Source organism: Accipiter gentilis, chromosome 16 (genome assembly GCF_929443795.1).
Source record: "Accipiter gentilis chromosome 16, bAccGen1.1, whole genome shotgun sequence".
Taxonomy (NCBI): domain Eukaryota; kingdom Metazoa; phylum Chordata; class Aves; order Accipitriformes; family Accipitridae; genus Astur; species Astur gentilis.
This window is the reverse complement of record NC_064895.1, coordinates 17,469,692-17,487,740: the sequence shown is the minus strand read 5'-3', so window position 1 is coordinate 17,487,740 and position 18,049 is coordinate 17,469,692. Positions and strand designations below refer to the sequence as shown.

The 18,049-nt window shown below is 37.2% G+C and overlaps 1 protein-coding gene across 1 annotated transcript in view; it reads left to right on the top strand.

Moving 5' to 3' along the window:
* The window catches only part of NBAS (NBAS subunit of NRZ tethering complex), a 189,434-nt gene that overhangs the window by 16,282 nt on the left and 155,103 nt on the right, over positions 1 to 18,049 (top strand). The window contains exons 10-17 of the mRNA XM_049818661.1: positions 2,841 to 2,979; positions 3,807 to 3,872; positions 7,451 to 7,579; positions 12,380 to 12,443; positions 13,887 to 14,080; positions 15,195 to 15,452; positions 16,228 to 16,353; positions 17,501 to 17,652. Coding sequence (XP_049674618.1) covers positions 2,841 to 2,979; positions 3,807 to 3,872; positions 7,451 to 7,579; positions 12,380 to 12,443; positions 13,887 to 14,080; positions 15,195 to 15,452; positions 16,228 to 16,353; positions 17,501 to 17,652 — 1,128 coding nt within the window. The remainder of the gene's footprint in view (positions 1 to 2,840; positions 2,980 to 3,806; positions 3,873 to 7,450; positions 7,580 to 12,379; positions 12,444 to 13,886; positions 14,081 to 15,194; positions 15,453 to 16,227; positions 16,354 to 17,500; positions 17,653 to 18,049) is intronic.

Here is an 18,049-nt window from a genome sequence, read left to right as displayed (position 1 = left end):
AATACTTATTTGAGTCATTACAGGGAATTTCATGTGGTGTGCTATGTCTCTGCTGAAAGTTCATTTGTTTGGTAGAGGTGTGTGCTGCAAGATACTTACACTTGTTACTTCCTTGTTTTTAAGTGAAGTTCATCAGAAGAACTAGGTAGCATGTCTAAAAGATGGCTTTTGTATGAGTTGGGGGCAGCTCTTAGATTCTTTGATCAGTGACAGTGTGTCGAGCTTCTCCAATAGAACAATCATAGGCAGAGGAAAGTTGCAGAATGGAAATGTCAGGGAGAAGGAGAATAAAAAATATGCAGAGGGGAAACAAACTAATGGACTATTAAGTATATGACATTCAATCTGTGAAATTTTTCTCTTCCCAAGTGTGCTTTTCCCCAGTATCAGCAGAAAATTTGATACTAAAATATTTTGTGTAGTTCTGAGAACTGTTGTTTGTTGGTGGCTGTACCTCAAGTGTTATTGTTTTCCATGTTCCTGAGGATCGATGTTCTTCCTTCCAAGCCTTCCTCAGTTAAAGTCACTTTCTTCGTGAAAGAATAACAAACTGTTCAAGTAATTTCTAGTATTTGTTGATGTCCCAAAGTTGAATGAAATTAAACTTGCTATGTTGTCCTGCTTATTGCTTCTGATTTCCTCAGTTGCTTGAGTATGGAATTGCTTAAATATTCTGGTTTTCAATGTCTGCCTTTCCATTATTGTTATTTTTAACCATCCCCTGTAGTCTTTAAGAGTCCTGGTACCAGAGACATCCTCAGATCGAGCTCATGCTTAGTATGACGTCCAGAACAAAGTACTCTTACTGGTATTTTAGGTTAAAGTGGTGTCTTGGTAAGTTCCTCTGAGTTCCTATCCAAATATTTACTTGAAAATTGTCTGACAAATTGATCAAAATGAACAACCACTATCAAAACTAAAGTGTTGGTGTTGGTTGGAAACTGCTAAAATGTAAAGCAACTTGGGTTCATTTAAGATGTAAAGTTTGTTGCTTAAAAGGCTTAATGCAGTCTTATATTACTAGCTTGTTCAGAAAAGAGGTATACACTGTAGGGGTTCTTTGATATTTTAGCACCGGGATTGCTGTGCTTACTGAGCAACAGTGGTATTCTTTAACAAGTAGTATTTATGGTGAAGTTTCTTCTGCAATCCATATAATGCTGAAGTACAGTCCTCCTTTGCTGCTGTGTTTGTGTTGGAGTTCTCTCACTGGTTGTCTAATACCATGCTTTGCTAATTGTTGTCATCTTCATAAGCCAGTTGCTTTGCTAAGTATCTACAGAAAGCTATGATAGGTGAATTTTATGTCTGCTTTTTTTCCTATGTTATTGCTACCAAAAAATGTATGCTAATTACTCAAGATGCACGTTTGCTTCCACATGCTATTCATGTTACCAGTTTTAAGGAGTATGAAATACAATCTGGGCTACTCATGGTAGATTTCCTTGGCTCTGATAGGAATCCATCTGTTCCATAAATGATGACATGGTTTCTTCTTTATATACTACAGCAAGAAACCACTGCATCATGGATGCTTAGCCAGAAACTTTACATATTCTAAAGTTAAACAGCACCTCCTTAGGGGAAAAGTAATTACACTTAGCTGTGCTATGCTTTACTTTCTGATTGTAAGAACAATGCAAAATTACCCATTTTCCTGTTAATTATGATGATGGTAGACTGAGACTCTTCTGTTGCTGTTTTGAGGAAAACAGTGAAAGTGAGTTCTGTTTTGCTGTCTTAGGCAACTTTTTACACCACAAAATAAGGTTCTTAAGAACCTTAACCGACTGTAAGCATCCATGGCATAAGTCATCTTGCTGTATGTTTGTGAATAGCATGATACCTAGGAATGTTTTAAGTTTTACTAACTTCTTAAAGAGGATTAAATGTGGAAGGAAATATTTTTTTCTTCGTTTTTCTTCTTTTTTTCTTTCAGTTGACTTTTGCAGGAAATCCTACAAAGTTCACTCGAATCACAGCTGAAAGCTATATGAGTGTCAGCCGCTAGGTGGTAGAGCATTTCAATAGTAATGCAGACTCTGAAAATTGATAAAGGAGTGTTCTTGGGGCTGAACTTCTGGCTTTTCCAATCTGTGCCTTTTTTGCAGATGCTTTACTTTTTTGAGTTGTTCACTAAAATGATGCTTCCAAACAAACTTTAACATCTGTTCTCAAAGTTTTCATAAAAGTAATCACCAGTTCAAGATAAAACTGCTTGTTAGTAAGGTGAAAGGGCTTAAAGGGAAAATGTTTTGATACATTTTAGTGGTAATCAGCAGTAATTGTAGGAGTTCCCTCAAAGTTTTTAAAATATTGTCTCCTATGTGCAACAAAATTATTGCATGCACACTTATAATTGGCGGAGTGGCTTTAGAAACCAAAACTGAAAAACCTTGACACATATTTGGTTCCTCAATAAAAGAGAAGTAGCTTTTGTACCACATCTAAATAAATGGAAACTTAATGCTTAAACAGAATGACCAGAACTTTTCATAAGCCTAAGCTGTAATTGTTATCATTCTTTGAGGGTAGGTGAGAAACTCAAATTTGTAGCCAAACATTTTATTTTAAATGTTGGGAATTATGCCTTATTTGGAAAGCTAGAGATGAGAATGGATAGGGCTAAATGCCACAAATTACAAGTATTACTCAAGGAATATTTAAGTCTGTTTAAACTTCAGGGTGTTTATTCACTGATAAAGCTTATCGGGGCTGTTAGGTATCTTATTATACTTAGTCTTTTTGTACTGCAAGCAAACTGCTATAGTTCTGACTTAAGGTAGTTAAAAAATTGTGGCAGTATATGAAATCATAATATGCCTTTATATATTTTACAGACTTCTCCTTGTAGGAGGCTGTGAAACAGATGAAGATGGAGTATCTAAAGCAACTGGTTGTGGGATATCTGCTTGGAGAATTCTGTCAGGCTCTCCCCATTATAAACAGGTCACTAGTTATGAAGATGATGTTAGAACGGTAAGTATGATTCCTCATTTTACTGGATGAATATTGTCACTGGTAGAATTATCTAACTGGAAGTTCAATGAGTCTCTTCTTGAAAGAAGAATTTAATGCAGTGTTTTGCTATTTTTTAAGCTATGATGTGAACTTCTAATAAGTTATCTCTTTCCCCCCCAGCATCTGTCTGTTTTTGCTTTTTCTGTAGTATGATTTGAACTTTTAAGTTCTTCATTATCACTTGTGGTTTTTAAAAAAAAAAACAAAACACAAAAACAAGCAACCCAAACCAACAAGAAACAACAACAACAACAAATTGTAGCATGGAAATACACTAACTCCTTAGTTGCTGACTGGGATATGATACCTGTCTTTGTTGGAAAAAATTCCAGTTATTTTGTCTTTTTATTACTTCATAACAAAAGGCAGTACACCTGAAATAAATGTTTCAGTTTAAGTCTGATTCTTGATTTCTTTTGCTTCTAGTAGAAGTAAATGTTTAAGTTGGTAACACCTACAGTGTGGACACACTGAAATCAATTTACATTATATTAGGATAAAATCCAGTATTTGCTCTTACATAGGTATTTCTTAGTATTAAAAGTGAGCTGTTAGTTTCATTGCAAACGGGCGGTGCTTTTCTGCGGCATGATACATACCTAACAAAATGGGCAAAGTTATACAAACTGCATTTTATTATCCTTGTGTTATTTTAAAGTAGGCAGTCTTATGGAAGTTTAAAGAGTCCTGCAAAGTTGTAGTACTTTAGATATGACTTAGGTTTTGGTGCATAAAACAATGTATGAGTTTGTCTTTCATTGTATGATGTGTTTCTCTTCTTACAGGCACAGAGAAGAGGATTGTTAAGGATTATGAATTTAAGATTTTATAGCAGGCGGGGAACAGAACAGGTATTAAAGTCTAGGTCTTCCTCAAATTTATTTTACTAACAATTGTTCATTAATGACTGCCTGAGAGACTGATTGAAAGTAGTTTTTTAATTTATGCAACTTAAGAATTAACACTTCTATAAAACTTGTAAAAAATAATAAGCATTTAGGATCAAATGGAGTAGCTTGCCATTTACTTGGCTTTTTAAAAAAAAATATTAGTTCATCTGCTGAAGCTTGAATATTGTTTTTTTAAGCATACTGACAGGAACAGGTCTAGCGATGTAGAGTTCAATATTAAATGTAAACTCTTACTCAAAAAGGAAGGTGTAAAAAGCCACTTAGTTATTTTTTTAATGAATGTAATGATCATAGCATGTTAGCTGTGTTATGTATTCTACAAGAAGAGCGTAGATTGTGACAATGTTTCTCAAATATATGCCTGAGAGCGCAATAAGAAAACAAAACCCAGCCTTCTGCACTACCCCACTCCCACAGGAAAACACCCCCCCCCCCCCCCCCCCCCTTATCTTACAGCTCAAAGTTTTCATACAATGTGGGGAATTAAAAATGGGTGGATTCAATCTAATCATTCATGCCTTAAATAGGGTGGACACAAAGACTTGATTTTTACAGTCTGTTACAAGATACTATGGAAACATTTTGCCAAGTAGCTTCGAAGGTTTATTATGGGTCAAACTTCTACTACCAGGACACATGTGAACTTAATAAAACTGCTGATCAGAATCAACTTGTTCTTTACAATCTTGTACTCTCCTCTGAATGAGTGTTAAATCTTGAGTGTCATGCTGAGGTGTAGGTGTGTGCTTTCTGTATTTCTAAGGCTTTACACACAGTGCTTGTGGCTTTCTTCTACATGACTTAGGAGCTACCCATGCAGTACTGCACCCCCTTCTCCTATGTCTTGTCTACTAGCTGTGTGTAGCCTTTGTTTGATTCCTTTTTTCATGCTCTTTCCCTCCTCATAAAAAAAAAAAAAATTGTTTTCTCTTCTTTTGCTTTATAAGGAAAGAACAGTAAGGAATCTGTCTACCACCCTCAGTGTGTCCTGAGAGGAAAAATGGCTGGTCTGAAGTTATATGGACTTTGGAAATGACCTTAATAGATTTTTGGGAAGTTTAGGTGACTGGTTAAAAGAAGAAATTGCATGCTTGATTGGAAGGGGAAAACAAATCTTCCTGAATCTCTCTCAAGGGTGGAATGGGGAGACATTTTATTTCCTTCACTGAAAATATAAAGGAGAAGGCTGAAGTAAACTTTTTTACTGGAAGGGTAGTACTGAGTGTAGCTGTATTAAACGTCAACTTCATTGCACTTGGCAGTACTAAATTTACAAAGAAAAGCAAAGATTGTTATTCATCCTTGAATGTTTAAATCTGATTTCAGAGATTATGGTTTAAATATGTGAGGTATAGTTTATATTCTTAGTGGGAAATAAGCAACAGTGTTAAGGTATGACAGGCCCAGCAGCTAGAGGACTTGTATACTAGAACTAGCTGTATAGGGATTTCATTCTTAGTGTTGCTAACTTAAATGATACTTACAAAATGTGAAGTGCTGACCTGCTGAGGTTTTCAGTATCTTGTTCTGCAGTTTCTTGAAGCTGACAAGCTGTTTACTGAGGCAGCATTGTCTGCTTTGCCAAGGCACTGATTAATCTCTACAGATAACAATGCTCAGGTGGTAAATTTGAATGTGTTAATGGCCACCCAACATCCCAATTTAACAGCAAGAGAATTATTACTGACTACTGAGTAAATATTTAACTCTTTTTTAAGATCTGTGATGTATACCACTGATCACTTACCTGAGTGGGTTATATATTTTAGCTATGCATTCTAAGTCCTTTAACAGTCTTTTGTTCTTTGTCCTCTGTGCATGCAAATTGATTCGTAAAGAGAGAATTGCTATTAGTAGGCATGCACAATTCCTTGGCAAACTACAGTAGCGATTGCAGTACTCTATCTGCTTAAGAAAATGATCAGAGGATACTTATGAAATTTTTCTAATATAAATAATTCTTAATTGGTTTTAAAAATACTTAATAATGCTCTCTTCAATTAAAAAACACATTTCAGGCTTGGATTTAAGCAGTGCTCTCAATAGCTGCAAACCACTGTACAGCAGTGAGCAGATGACTTGATCATCATTGCTTCTGTGGCATAGCTAGAACTTCAAACAGCCTAAGAAATAAAATAAAAATAATAAAAAAACCCCAAACCTAAACAAACACACCCTAAAAGAATATTGTTATCTTTAAATGATACCTACCACTAATGTGCTGTATAAATGCCATTAAAACTTCTCAATTGTATGAACGTCTAGTAACGTTTCTGCATTTTATTTATGTTGGGGTATTTTCTAAGAGGGGAGGCACTGGCTTAAAAATTGATTAGCTGCAGACTTGGACAGTTCTAATTTATTAGGAAGTTTTTAAAAACAAAGTGGACTAACACAGTGGGATTTTATAAACAATATAATTTTGGGGAATCTACATCCTGCTGTCTTTCAGTGAAGACTAGACTCTCTGAGAACCTAATGATCTTTCTGAAAACATAGAAGTTGTGTTGGGGGTGGGGGGAATAAATATAAATTGTATTTTCAGAAATTGTTATGCATTGCCAGTGGCACAAAGTTTGACTTTAAAAATTGAGTGTATATTTACAGGCTCTTGTCTTGGGGAAATAGCGTATCGATCCAGTTGTAATTGTGTGGGACTTCATGAAACCTTAAGGAAATACTTTGTTAGAAGTATGTTTTGCCTCTTAAGATATCCAGATCTGAAGGAAAGCTTAATCCAGGAGAATTTTTGTAGCCTTGATGAAGTTTCCTTACAGATGTTAAATTATTTTACCTGTATGGACTTAATCCATAGGTATATTGCTGCTTAGTCTATTGTTACCCAAGAGATTCTTAAATTCTGATTCGGTGTCCTGAAATGAACAATGTGCTCCTCCAACATCTCTTCATCTGTGTATCTCTTGTATCCCACCCCCTCCCCCCCCCCCCCCCCCCCCCCCTTTTTCTTTTTCTTTTTTTTTTTTAATTGTAGTAACACCCACCCTAAAGTTTGCTCCCAGGGAAAAAGAGCTGTACTGAGCTGTGTTTTGGTAACAGTCTTCCCTGGGTGGACCTGAGAGGCAGGACAGTAGAAAACTGAGGCTGCTGAATGTTCTCTCTGAACAGAGAACAACCTGCAGTTTTTCCTCCAAGTAGCTCTGCATCGCTGTCTGCAGCGCTCCCCTAAGAATGCCACACTGTCAGATTTTATTTGCTGTATAGCAATGTGATAGAGAAGTTCACATTCCTAAAGATTTCTTAGTGTTATGGTAGTGTTCTTCCTTTATACAGGTTATATTTACTCTTCCATGACATAATTGTTTTTTGTTTTTTTTTAATTTAAAGCATGTTAAATTTTCAGGATGGAATATTGTACAATTTTTTTTTTTCCTAAAATAGAAAAAATAGTTTGGGGTGAGATTTTTTGGGGTATTCCTTGATGTGTATGTGTTTTTGTTGTTGTTGCTGTTTGCTTGTTTGTTTGTTTTGTGTTTTACTTTGCTGACAATGTTTGGCAGGATGGAGTTTTCAAGATGAATCTTTCTCCTGATGGAGCTCTTCTGGCAGCTGTTCATTTCTCAGGAAAACTGACGATCTGGTCTATTCCATCTCTCAGACAACAAGGAGAATGGGACCAAACTGATCAGGTAAGAAGGATGTAGAAGTTTAGAAACTTGCAGTATGTATCTTAATCCTCTGGAGATGTGTTTTCCAAAGAGATGAGAGTAGTTCAGATAACTGTGCTTTAGCTGCATACTATCTTTTCAGTCAACTCCATCTTTTTCAAGAGCCCTATGTTTACTTTTACAATAATATTTAAGAAAAAAATCCCAACAGTTTTGTTGCAGTGAATTTTTCATGAGGCATTTTTGTGCCAAGTGGGTAACACTGGTACAGGTAGACTGAAAGGCTTTTTAAAATACGGAATCTTAGCGTGGTTTGGGTTGGAAGGGACCTTAAAGATCGTCTAGTTCCAACCCCCCTGCCATGGGCGGGGCACCTTCCACTAGAGCAGGCTGCTCAAAGCTTCATCCAACCTGGCCTTGAACACTGCCAGGGATGGGGCAGCCACAACCTCTCTGGGCAACTTGTTCCAGTGCCTCACCACCCTCACAGTGAAGGACACCTTCCTTACATCTATTCTAAATCTATGCTCTTTCAAGTTTAAAACCATTGCCCCTCATCCTATCGCTATAATCTGTTAAAGAGTCCCTCCCCATCTTTCCTGTAGGCCCCCTTTAAGTACTGGAAGGCTGCAGTAAGGTCTCCCTGGAGCCTTCTCTTCTCCAGGCTGAACAACCCCAACTCTCTCATGCTTTTCTCACAGGAGAGGTGTTCCATCCCTTTCACCATTTTCATGGCCCTCCTCTGGACCCACTCCAACAGGTCCCTGTCCTTCCTGTGCTGAGGACCCCAGAGCTGAAGGCAGGACTGCAGGTGGGGTCTCACCAGAGCGGAGCAGAGGGGCAGAATCCCCTCCCTCGACCTGCTGGCCACGCTGCTTTTGATGCAGCCCAGGATATGGTTGGCTCTCTGGGCTGTCAGCGCACGTTGTTCAGTCATGTTGAGCTTCTCATCAACCAACACCCCCAAGTCCTTCTCCTCAGGGCTGCTCTCAATCCACTCATTGCCCAGCCTGTATTTGTGCTTGGGATTGCCCTGACCGAGGTGCAGGACCTTGCACTTGGCATTGTTGAACTTAATGTGGAGTTCAACATGGGTAACTTTGCATGGTTGAAACGAAATTCTGCTGGATATCTAATGTGTTCATCTATTTCTCCCTCAAAACTTAACTTACCTTCTGCTACATAATGCTCCAGAATAGTTTGTTCGTCAGATTGGTATTAGTAAGTCACATGCTTTCTACAGGAATTGTTTGCAAAACTAAGTAGGGGAACTTAAGTTAGGAATCGCCCAGACACTGGCAAACTTTTATGTGACCAGTGTGAACTGAAACACTGGAGTTGAAAACTAATTAGTTTTCAAAGAAAACTAATCCACTTTCTGGGTAAAGATAACACTTTAATGAGGAAAATGTATCTGCATTTCAAGAAGTGACAAATCTGAAATGATGCGCAGTAGTATGTGAAGTATTCTGGTTTCACTTGCATTAATTTCTTGACTAATGGATATGCAAATGCTTATCACTTGAAGTACTGTCTCTTATGTTCTAAACCTACATGACATGAAGCGACATCAAGTCCAAACAGGGTAACCAGTCAAGCAGGATCTTTGATCACTAGACATACATGGCACAAATTACCACCAATATTTCCTACACAGTATTCATCTTGGATGGTTTTATTGTACATAAGTGTGTTTCTTTCTAGAAAATTACTGTAGAATGGAACGTTTGCTACTTGGTAGTAAACAGTTGTGTTTTAGTGCATATGCTGATTAATAAATCCACGTTATCTTATCATTAAATATTTGCAGTTTCTCATTCTTCTCTAATTTCCTTTTGCAGGGTAAAACTTTGCACAGTGTATTGACTCCTTTAGAGATTCCAGTACAAAAATATTTCCTCCATTTTTTGTAGACTGTTTTAAATTCTTCAAGTTTTATGCATTCATATGAAACACAGACAGCTTTTCCCCACACTATATTGAATTTCTCTGCAGTCTGTGCATTGCACAGTAGGTACTGTAAGGTCCACAACAAAACACTTGCTTGACATTACATATAGGCACAGGCTTCTATAACAAGGAAGAGGACAAAATGAAGATGTCTGCCTTTGGATATCATGATGACTATAAGGTTAAATGAACATTTTCAAGAAAAATGACAAAAAAAAAAAAATAGGCCAAAACCTTTGACTATAAGGAAGACTTAAGTCAGTGAATACTTGTAGACATAGCAGTATGTTGCCATCCTGAACACCACTGGTGCGCTGTTTTCTTTTGCTCTGACAGCAAGAATAAGACTACTGACTTGGAAACATGGCTGTGGTGTTGTGTAGCTTAAGTTTTGGTTCTTATAGGTAAGCAGTCAGATCTGGTTAGGCTGTATTGACTGTGAAACTATTCTGGCTCTGGCTGGGATGGAGTTTGTTTTCTTCACAGCAGCCTGTATGGTGCTTGGTTTTGGATCTGTGACCAAAAGAGAGTTGTTAACCCACCAGTGTTTTAGCTGTTGTTCAGTAGTGCTTACACAGCTTCAAGGCCTTCTCTGTTTTTCACTGTTGTCCCCCAATGAGTCGTTTGGGGTTGTTCAACAGCCTAGGAGGGGACACAGCCTGGGCTGACAGAAGGGATATTCCAGATCATATAAGGTCATGATCAGCAATAAAAACAGAGCACGGGGAGGTTTTCAGTAGTTAGCCATGGCTCAGAGACTGGGAGGGCATCAGTGTACTTGTGGGAGATGATGAATGACTGCCTTTGCATCACTTGTTTTTATATTATTTTTTTTCTGGCTTGCCTTTCCTTATTAAACTGTCCTTGTCTTGACCTGTTCTTGCTTTTGCTCTCCCTCCACTGTCCCACTGGAGAGGGGAGTGAGCAGGTGGCTGTGTGGTGCTTAGCTGCTGGCTGGCGTCAACCTACCCCACCCCAGAAATGTAGTTCCAAGCTTACTTAGGGAAGTACTTTTAAAAAACAAACAAACAAAAGTTCTGCTCCAGTGTTGGCAAAAGCATAGTGTGTGTGTGTATGTATGCATATCTATCTATCTATATCTATTTTTAAGGTACACCTCAGATTTTTGTGAGCATACAGATTTTACTCAAGGATCCTTACAGTGAATTGTTGTATTTTTAACTTTGTTTTTAACTATAATGAATATGTATTCTGAAGAAGTTTTCAGGACTTTATCATTTGGTGAGGGTGATGTAAAAGAGTGTCCTGGTTTTGGCTGGGGTAGAGTTAATTTTCTTTCTACTAGCTGGTATAGTGTTATGTCTTGGATTTAGTATGAGAAGAATGTTGATAACACACTGATGTTTTCAGTTGTTGCTAAGTAGTGTGTAGTATAAAGTCAAGGATTTTTCAGCTTCTGATGCCCAGCCAGCGAGAAGGCTGGAGAGGCACAAGAAGTTGGGAGGGGACACAGCCAGGGCAGCTGACCCAAACTGGCCAGAGGGGTATTCCATACCATGTGATGTCATTCCCAGTATAAAACTGGGGGGAGTGGGGCTGGGAGGGGTTGCTGCTCGGGAACTTGCTGGGCATTGGTGGGCGAGTGGTGAGCAATTGCATTGTGCATCACTTGCTTTGTATATTCCAATCCTTTTATTATTATTATTGTATTTTTAAATTGTTATTATTATCACTATTAGTTTCTTCCTTTCTATTCTGTTAAACTGTTATCTCAACCCATGAGTTTTACTTTTTTTTCTTTTTTTTCTTCTTTTCTTTCTTTCTTTCCTGATTCTCTTCGCCATCTCACTGGATGGGGGGGGAAGTGAGCGAGCAGCTGTGTGGTGCTTAGTTGCTGGCTGGGGTTGAACCATGACAAGGAGTGTTTGGGTTTTGGCTGTTTTCAGAATGATTTTTACAGCTGAATCTAGTGTCCAAATAGAATGGGTATTTTCATAATGTGTGTGATTTCTACTTAATTGTTACCCAAACATATTTGTTAAATTAACTTTAAGTGGCCTCATGTTTACTTTCAGTTAGTACACCGTTCTCTTTCTACTAAAAAATTAAGTCTGAAAATCACTTTCTGCTTGACCCAAACCTGCTTCGTTTGTCTAAGCTGTTATAATCTACCTGTACTTCTGCTGCATTGCAGTTAGGGGCAGGATTATTGTAATCTATATTTGTCTAGTTCCTATGTATTCTGATATTACTTAAATAAAGTTTAAAAAAAACACAATGCAGCAACAGCTTACTAATTCTAAACATTGTATTGCATCATTAAATACTGCTGTTTCTCTTGCTGCACTAGTCTTGGAAGGGGATTTATAATTATGAAAATAACCAGAGTAATTACTTAACAACACTGTACTAGGCTAGTACTCAGGAACACTACACAGAGCAAACAGGAGGACTATTCTGGAGATTTTTCTTTTATATGCTTGCAGTCCTCTGTATAGACATATAAAGCAAACTCTTGGTCGGCTTCTGATTGCTGGAGAGCCTTTATTTCAGAAATCTTTAGGGTACGATTACTGTTTAATGCTGACTAGGCCAGGTCTGATGGTATTCTTCTAATAGGGTGTTTTAGGAATCCAGAAGTCTCTTTTGCTATGTTTGGGTTTGTGTGGTGTTTGGTTTTTTTTTTTTTTTTTTTTTTTTTTTTTTAATAATTTAACTGTCTGGAGGAAAGTACAATGCCACTATGGCAGCTGTATGTTTTACGTTCAGGAAAAATTTGAATTTATGGAGAGCATTTTCATTGAAAAGTGAGTGGATCAGCAATAGAATTAAAAACCCCAGATCATCTGTGTTTCAAAGACTTACTTACATATACTTATTCTTTTTGTCTCACCCTTTTTTTGTTTTTAGCCTGGTTATGATGAGATCAACCCAGACTGGAGACTCTCTAGTGAAAAAAGAAAGAAAATAAAAGGTGCGTGCTACAGTTAAATCATTATTTTATACCATTGTGTAGTTAAAAATATTTATATGAATATACAAAGATCTGAAATGGCTTAATTAAATCTCAATTAGAACAGTTGCCAAAATTATATGTATGATTTGAATTTGCGGCATGGCATAGCTAAATGAGTGTCACAATAGTTTTTCCTTTAAAATTCTCTTAGGAATACTTTTGTAGCCATAACCATAAATAAAATGATATTTCAGTGCAGGACTTAATTTATTATTAATCATGTGATTATGACTGTAGAATGCTGAACATTCAGCAGACGTCTCTGCTTGTATCAGAAGCCACTACATCATAATATTGTAGGTGACACATTATTAGTTGACAGTTTAAAACCTAAACTTACCCTCTACCTTTTGTTTCTATGAATGTCTAACAAATTAGTCTTGAAAGCTAATGTAATTTAAAGATATTAGTTTAAAATTCTAAACCAAAAGGGCTTTGTTTCCTCCAACTGGATTTGCCTCATGTCAGTCTCTTTATTGTTTTCCCAAAATCCAGGCTACCATGTGCAGCCATTTATCACCTGGTTATTGCATGGCTCTTCCAAGAGTGCAGAGATCAATAGTTATTCCATGATCCGTTCACTACTGCTTGTATACATCTATATTATGAAAAGATCCTTGTTCTTGTACTGTTTTCTTGGTGATTCTGTCTTTGGGTTAACTCATTTGAGTTCATGGGTAGGCTGCTGACTAAGCACCGAAGTGGTAGAAAAGTGGTAAGCTCATCTGTTTCTCAGTGCTGTTTGGGGAAAGATCATTTTCTTCGGAGAGGTGGGAAATGACACTGTAATGAACAAGTGAGCTAAGTCTCTGCTGAACATTTTGTCCCAACACCCAGTTACCATAATCAAAGCAGTCTTAGAAATGTCACAGCTTCCATCCTCAGTTATGGTGACTTTTGTTTGTTTGTGTTGTTGGTTAATCTTCTTAACAACCTCATCTTGTAGGCTGTTTCAGGAGCCTTGTTCATAGTTGTCACTTGTCCTCAAAAGCAGTGTAACCTTGATTTTCATCAATATTATGTTTGTTGCCAGGGAGACTTGGTCAAGGATGGCCTGGGAAGTATTGAAGCGGATCTTAATCAAATATCTAAAATTTGTCATATTTTGTGCAAGTAAATCAGTTTACTGTGAATTCTTTTTCCAAATAATATTAAAAAATAATTACATTCGCAATTAAGTGATTTTTTTTTTCTCCTCAACAGCTTCATTTAATGCAGAACTGATTTAGTAAAATGTAATTGATCTAAACTACAAACTTAGTGAACCAAGGATGTATATACAGTAATAAAAGTTTGTTAAATTAGGCCATCAGATGAAATCTTTTAGTAATTGAAGCTACTTCTGTTCTTGTCTGGTGTTTGTTTTTCATTGTATGGTGCATTCTTATTTATTTATTTTAGATAAAGAATCCTATTACCCATTGATAGATGTAAATTGGTGGGCAGATAATTCTGTCATCCTGGCTCGTTGCTCTGGTGCATTGACTGTGTCATCGGTCAAGACGTTAAGAAACTTGCTGGGAAAGTCGTGTGAATGGTTTGAGAGTTCTCCTCAGGTCACTTCGGCTCATGATGGAGGATTTCTAAGTCTGGAGGTGAGGAAGGTGCACAAGCAGATACCTTTTTGGAAAGCTTTGCTTTTGTGTATGTAATCCTAAGGGTGGTGTGTGTGGTGTGGTTAAAAAATAAATATATTGTTATCATTACTAATAGAAGAAGTGATTCTGTTTCCTTATCTCTAGGTAGGTATTGCAGGGAAAATCTGAACTTGCTGCAACTTAACTGTCTTAATAAAAACTTGTCAAAACTTGTGGAGAGTAGTAGCAGAACTCTGAGACGGCTCAGTCCGAATGAGAGGAAATCTTGCTGCAGGAAACAGTTCATGTTGACAGTTTTCACTGCTTTGTATGTTAGTGCATTTGAAGAATACTGCAAGCATCCCTCTCCCATTTTGAAACAGATGCCTCTTACAGAGGGAGTGTATTTAAAAGAAATGAGGAACACATTTAAATTAAGACAAAGCCATGTAAGCGATCGATTTTTTTGTTCATCATTAGTAGGATTCCAGGAAGGAGTATAACATAATGAAGCTTACCAGGAATTTTCTCTGAAACTGAGAAAATTACTCTTTCCTAAGGCTTATACTGAAATAGATCTTAAACATCTTAAACAACAGCTTAAAATAATATTTATCAGAATATCTCAATACGTACCAAAGCTTGCATGTATGTTTTTGGCAAGTTTTATTATTCTGGAAATAAGATACAGCCAGTGACTGGCATATTAACAGCCTAAGGATGTAGTCTGAGATTCCAATTGCATTGAACAGAAAACATTGCTTTGCAAACTGTAAGAGTTGAAAACATTGCTGTATGCTGCAGTAAGCTGTATAGCAGTGTACAAAGATGTCTCCATAGTTCTGTCCTGCCTGGGGTGGCGTAGCACGTTTAGTGTAATAGCAGGTTACTATTAAGAAGCCTTCACTCTTGCTTCAGTATTTAAGGGATGAAGCCTCAGATCTAGGAGACAGATGTAGTCAGGGTTTGTGGGGCACGTTAAGCAAGCTGAGAAATAAAAGGTTTAAAAGATAAGGGGAAGAAGGATGTTGATTCTGAAATTTGAAGTACTGAAAGTGGAGATGTACTCAATTCTTATTAAACTAGTTGAGGTGTACTAGGTGGACACTTCATATTTGCATTTTTTGTGCAGTGTGAGATAAAACTTGTTCCAAAAAGATCACGCTTGGAGAGCAGGCCTGGTGATGAAGATGAGGGAGAAGATGACTCTGACTCAGATGATGAAACTTCTGCTAAGGACAGATACTTTAGCTACCTAAAGCAAGGCCTGTACTTTGTGACAGAAATGGAACGATTTGCTCCTCCACGGAAACGTCCGCGTACTATTACAAAGAATTTCCGCCTTGTCAGTTTGAGATCCACGACTCCAGAGGAACTGTACCAGAGAAAAGTAAGTATAGAAGGAAAGGTCATATCTCTCTTAATCAGCTTTATTTAGAAAGAACTTTTTATTTTTCTGTTAATTCTTGCTATATTAACAGAAGGATTTAGACACGTATTTCTAAGGGTCTCTTAGCTGAGAGTGTACTGTGTTACCTAATCAAAGGGATCACTGTTTAAAACTAGCATTATTATAAATTCAAATGAGATGGTGTTTGAAGGTTACTGAGGAGACGCTGCACATCATTAGCTTGGCCAGACTTGGAAGTGTACTCGTGAGTGTTTACAAATAATGAAGGACCTCGCAAATATACTGAATGAAATTAGTTTGGCTTGTTATTGGCCAGGGAATGGTGTGATGTGAATGTAGTTTACTTGAATGTTTTTTCAGGCATAAATACAGATTAGGCCTGTGACTCGCTCTTACTGAACAGATATTTCTTAATTTTTAAGACTACTTTATGCAGTACTTTGTCTAGCCATTTCAGTTGTTCTGATCGTAAACCAGCCTATAGCTGTTAGAGTTTCCACGGAGTGCTGATGTTGTACCGGTTACCTAAATAACTTCTTCCTTTTTCTTGAGGAAAAATCTCTCATTTTCTAGAGGTGACCATAAGATGTGAGTCTTACTCATCTGTATCTTGAGCCATTCTCTTTCCTACCTGCTTAAGCATAACCACAGTAATTATGCCTCTACCTGTTTCAACACAGAGAATTAATAATTAATAATTGATCATTTAATATGGAAATCAGATGACTTTCATTTTCATGTGCTTGCTTTTTAGATTGATAATGAAGAATATGGGGAAGCTTTGTCTTTGGCTCAAGCATATGGCCTTGATTCTGATCTTGTGTATCAAAGACAGTGGAGGAAGTCAGCTGTTAATGTTGCTTCAATTCAAGACTACTTGGTGGGTTTGTTTTTTTGTGACTTTTAGGCTTATCAGAATGGCTGCGTTAGCTTTACAGAAATTGAGTTCTTAATTGTGTTCTAATTTATGCAACATAAATTGGTGGCAATTTGGAGAGCTGTCCTGCAAATTCCATTTCATGTCATGTGGAAGAGAGTGATCTTGTTAATTAAACTGAAGGCCTGATCTGGAGACCTTGGAAGTTAATGTAAATATTTCAAGTATCTTGTAATTTCTGTTAATAGCAGCTTGCTTTCTCTGATGTAATATCTCTCCATATGCAGCAGTACATTGTTGCCTGGCAAATTAATAATAATTGAAAATACAAAGCATTTAACTAGTGTCCAAGTATTTTAGGAAATTAAATGGAAAGGTGATGTTGGTATTGGTAGCTATATAGCAAAGTTTGAGTAACAAAAGTTACAGTGAACTCTGCTACCTGTAAGTGGAGCTTTTCAGTAGAATCCAGCATGGGTTTTTTTGGCTTGGAAGAAAGACTTCAAACTCAGCAGACAAGCATTGTCAAAGCTGCACAACCCAATGGTGCTATAGGGTAAAGTCTTCCAAGAGGTCAAGAGAAATGTAATCTAATTTGGGGTTTTTTTTTCAAGTCAGATATTAATTGAATGTCAAAATAAGATTTTTACAAGTAGCCATTCTTCATGTACTATGTAATCTCAACTGAAGATCAGCAGATAACGCCAATAATATTTTGTGACCCTTGTGTGTCTCTTCTGTCAAAGAATCCTATTGGTATGTGAAGAGATTGATACTGAAAATGACTCTAGTGCTATTGTGGAATACACTTGGTTTATAAAAACTTCATTTCAGCCCCAAACCATCCCATTTTATGTAGTGTAAGGAGGATTGTTACCTGTTAGGGGATACAAATAATAACTTCTGTTCCAGTTATTGTGAAAGTTCTGCTAAATTATTTGGCATTTCTGTGTCGTTTTCTGCCACATATACTCTGAGGGATTTATGGTTTTTTGTGTTCTCACCTCTTTTTTTGGCTCACATTGTCAATCATCAGATTAACTTGACGTTTTCTGAAGTGGAAGACACACATTGGAAGATTTTAACATCTCTGGTTTCATTGCTTTGGATTGAAGTATACAGTGTTGTGTATTCTCTTGTTCTTGGACAGAGTAAAATTAAGAAGCGTGCATGGGTTCTTCATGAATGCTTGGAAAGAGTTCCAGAGAATGTGGATGCTGCTAAGAAGCTGCTTCAGTATGGCTTGAAAGGCACAGATTTGGAGGCTCTCGTGGCCATAGGAAAAGGAGAAGATGGCGGCAGGTGTGAGAAGAGTATTTTTTTGTTTGTTTTCTTTTCAAAGAATGGTGTATGAAGTCTTTTCTAGTAATTTGGTAAGATTTATCAACCACTAATGACAATGTTAAGATGCTTTTGCAGGACATAAAGAAAGGTAATTCTTTGAATCAAACTATTCTAAAGATGTCCACAAGGTACCTATTCTCACTTTGCCTTTGTAAAAGGTAAAATCACTGTTTATTTTGTACTGCATTTTCCTTCTCTGGATGCCCCTTATTTTCTTCAGCACAGAGGATTTCTGATGTCACTTTTTTCCTATGAGAATCTGTTTCTGTTCCACTTCTGGAATCTGCAGCTACCCCTATAAATGCATTTTGTTGTATGTCTTAATTGTTGTAATAATCCTCTGTTGTTCAAGTGG